Here is a 3,442-nt window from a genome sequence, read left to right as displayed (position 1 = left end):
GCGGCGGAAGTTTGCTGATGACTGTACTTCTGGTGGCAGTTTGTATTTTTCACAGTAAAAGCATTCTGTGAACGCTCGTGAGTGTATTTACGGTGCGGTTCATGTTTTTCCTGGTAAAGATTCTCCAGTAAAGGCCCAAAAAATACAAAATAAAGATAAATACGTAATTTGGATTACTGATAGAATTTATTTTATTGTACAATATATGTGCCTTTTGTAACGAAGGTGTAAGCGGAAGTCGTGTCGGTCAGTCAGATGATGAGATGGGCGGTGCTTCAAATCGAAAGTAAAGTGGATGAGGAAATAAAATTAAAAAGTCACACGTACCTTATTTCGTCCTTCTGTTGCACTTTTTCTCACTTTCGCCTTTTGGTTTTTCTTAGTTAAAAAAAAAACAAAAACATTGCCAGTCTGTCATGCCCCAAAGCTCCATGTTGAAGATAAGTCCCGAAAATGCAGCAAGGGTAAGTTTTTTTTTTTTAATTAAAGAAAATAAGTGTTTAAAATGTTCAATAGCAGTAACGTTTCCTGATAAACATATTTAATGTAATTGGAAATGAAAGCCTTTCACTTGACGCAAAACGAAAGCAACCTGAGAAATGAGTCAGCACTTCACAAGAAAACAGTTTGCTCCTGTTTTTATTTTCACTCATTTCTCTTTGCCCTCACTCGCAGGTGCAAACCTTCCACCAGGCCTTGCTGAATGAGGTTTGTCTTCTTTTCCTCTGAATTCTCCTTAAAAAAAGACTAAAGAACAGTATTTTCTCTTGTAATGTCCTCATTCATGGATGTATGGTGTGATGTAAGATTGCTCCCCTCCCCCCAGGCAAACAATCTCTTCTCCACTGCCATCCCCTCCAAGATCCTCCAGCTGGATGCTCTGCTGCGGGTCAGAAGCCTCAACAAAACATCATGGAAAATTTCTACTGCCAAGCAACACACACATCATCGATAAAAGCTATAAAAAGTGTATACAGTACATCAAAGCAGTCAACTGATGATATGTGTCTTGTCAGGATGTCTGTGTGACGGACATGTCGTCGCTCAAAGCGCCACTGGATATCCCCATACCCGACCCACCTGCCTCCGATGATGAGGTGACGCGGGGCGTTGTCATACTTCCTTTTAGACCGCGATTCCTTTCAAATGTGTGTCAGTTATTTGGGGCGCTGTACTGCGGTCAGGCGGCACGGTGGATGACTGGTTAGAGCGTCAGCCTCACAGTTCTGAGGTGCGGGGTTCAATCCCCGTCCCCGCCTGTGTGGAGTTTGCATGTTCTCCCCGTGCCTGCGTGGGTTTTCTCCGGGCACTCCGGTTTCCTCCCACATCCCAAAAACATGCATGAATTGGAGACTCTAAATTGCCCGTAGGCGTGACTGTGAGTGCAAATGGTTGTTTGTTTCTATGTGCCCTGCGATTGGCTGGCAACCAGTTCAGGGTGTACCCCGCCTCCTGCACGATGACAGCTGGGATAGGCTCCAGCACTCCCGCGACCCTAGTGAGGAGAAGCGGCTCAGAAAACAGATGGATGGATGTACTGCGGTCATTTGGTAGCATGACAATAACAGCAAAAGATGACGTCATAAGGAAACGCTGACTCAGCACGCAGTCTTCGGGTGGGAGGCGCTCACCACATTGCCACAATCTCTTGGATCACCGCGAGAACCAGCGGTTGACCATGTAGACCTGTTGTTCTCAAAATATTTACACCAAGTGCCACATTTAAAAAAAAAATCTAAAATAATACTTAGTTCTCCAAGTAACATCATGACGAATCCTTCAAATACAATAGCGTAGTAGGCCTAAGTGGTTGTCAAAAACAAAATGGGATTTATTTAAAGTTATTGTAAGACACTGTAACATAATTGGACAGCATATTAACACTGCGCTAAAATAGGCAAATAAAAAACTGGACTTAATGATTAAATTATATTGCCTTCCATATAAATTGTACCTAAATAATGGTTTGAAAACAATTCGAAAATATTTTATGCAACTGAAATGTACTTAACGGGATAATTATGATAATTGTTTTTTTTTTTACCCACATACCACACTTTTGAGAATTACTGAGAATCCTTCTTAATGACTTTGTTGCAGTTGTCCAGACACAAAATGATTAGGGCAAAAAAAAAAAAAAATGTGTTAACGATGAGTCCTGAATTCCTCATGTGACATTGTGACAGGACATGGAGAACAACGAAGAAAAGAAGAAGAAAAGTAATGTATTCTTGTCTTTTTGTGCGCGGGTTGGGAGTTTGCTTACGATGTCGTGAAGCTTGAGCCCTCGTCTTGCTCCCGCAGAGCCCAAATGCGGCTTCATCAAGTCCCACGAGATGATCGTGACGCTGGTGGGCAAGTTGAAACCAGAGATCGTCAGCCTCCGAGAGACAATCATCAGCGTGAGTGAGCGGCGACGCGTCCGCTGGGCCGCTCGCGCCTTCAGACGTTCCCGAAAAACAAAGAACGCGATTGTCGTGTGTGTGTGTGCAGGTCACGTCCTGGATTCAGCACCTCATCCCCAAAATTGAAGACGGGAATGACTTTGGCGTCGCCATTCAGGTGCGTATTCGTTCAAGTTTTCAAAGGGATTAAAATTTGGACTTTCAAACTGTGATTTTTAAAGTTTCGTTTTGGTGTATTTTCAGATACTTCGGGGAAAATAAAAAAGTCAAAATTTTATTGCTGCCAAATGTCAAAACAGGTCAAATTGAACACATGTATGGAAAGGTGAAGACACATAATGCTGAAATTTGTGCACAATGTCTCATTTTCTCTGCTCGCAGGAGAAAATCTTAGAGAGAATTGCTGCAGTAAAGACAAAAGTTGACGGCTTCCAGGGGAACATCAACAAGTACGTAACAAGATGTAAAAACAAACGAAAAGCAGCAAAAATGTGTGTTTTGATGGGCGCTTCCTGTTGTCGTTTAGGTACTTCCTTGAGAGGGGAGACGCCGTGGCCAAAGCTTCCAAAGACACTCACGTGGTGAGCTGTTGTCAAATCTTACCGGTATTTGTATTTTTTCCGCCCCGTAAGATCAGTGGAGCTGGACTTTGTCTCTCTCCTTCCAGATGGACTACCGCTCGCTGGTCCACGAGAAGGATGTGGCCGTCTACTCCGACATCAGAATGATCGTCCTGGACTTGCGCAGCTTTTACGTGAGTCCGACAAAACCAGCGACTCCGCCAACGCCGCGAACTTTGTTTCTTCTACCGCGTTCCTTTTCTCCACTTCAGGTGGAACTCTACGACATGATCAGCAAGAACATGGAGAAGGTGACCAACCCCAAAGGAGAGGAGAAGCCGTCCATGTACTGAAACAGCCAAAACGCAATCAATTTAGTTTTTAACCTCATGTCAGATAAATCGGCTTAAAACTGAAATATCAATAAAACGTTTTTTTTTCTGATTCATTTGTGTGTGTGTGCGTCATGATGTCACA

General features: G+C 43.3%; 1 protein-coding gene across 1 annotated transcript; it reads left to right on the top strand.

Annotated features, from left to right (window-relative positions):
* The first annotated feature begins 263 nt into the window (after positions 1-263).
* On the top strand, positions 264-3,409 carry psme2 (proteasome activator subunit 2). The gene is made up of 11 exons (XM_061665771.1): positions 264-464; positions 676-708; positions 827-889; positions 1,017-1,097; positions 2,187-2,220; positions 2,305-2,402; positions 2,494-2,562; positions 2,787-2,854; positions 2,932-2,986; positions 3,073-3,159; positions 3,238-3,409. Exons 1-11 carry the CDS (start codon positions 417-419, stop codon positions 3,316-3,318), a joined length of 717 nt encoding a protein of 238 aa, XP_061521755.1. The 5' UTR covers positions 264-416; the 3' UTR covers positions 3,319-3,409.
* The last annotated feature ends 33 nt before the right edge of the window (positions 3,410-3,442 follow it).

The sequence above is a fragment of the Phycodurus eques genome, chromosome 21 (assembly GCF_024500275.1).
Source record: "Phycodurus eques isolate BA_2022a chromosome 21, UOR_Pequ_1.1, whole genome shotgun sequence".
In the NCBI taxonomy this organism is placed as follows: domain Eukaryota; kingdom Metazoa; phylum Chordata; class Actinopteri; order Syngnathiformes; family Syngnathidae; genus Phycodurus; species Phycodurus eques.
The sequence above is the reverse complement of the archived record's forward strand: the minus strand, read 5'-3'. Positions and strand labels throughout refer to the sequence as shown.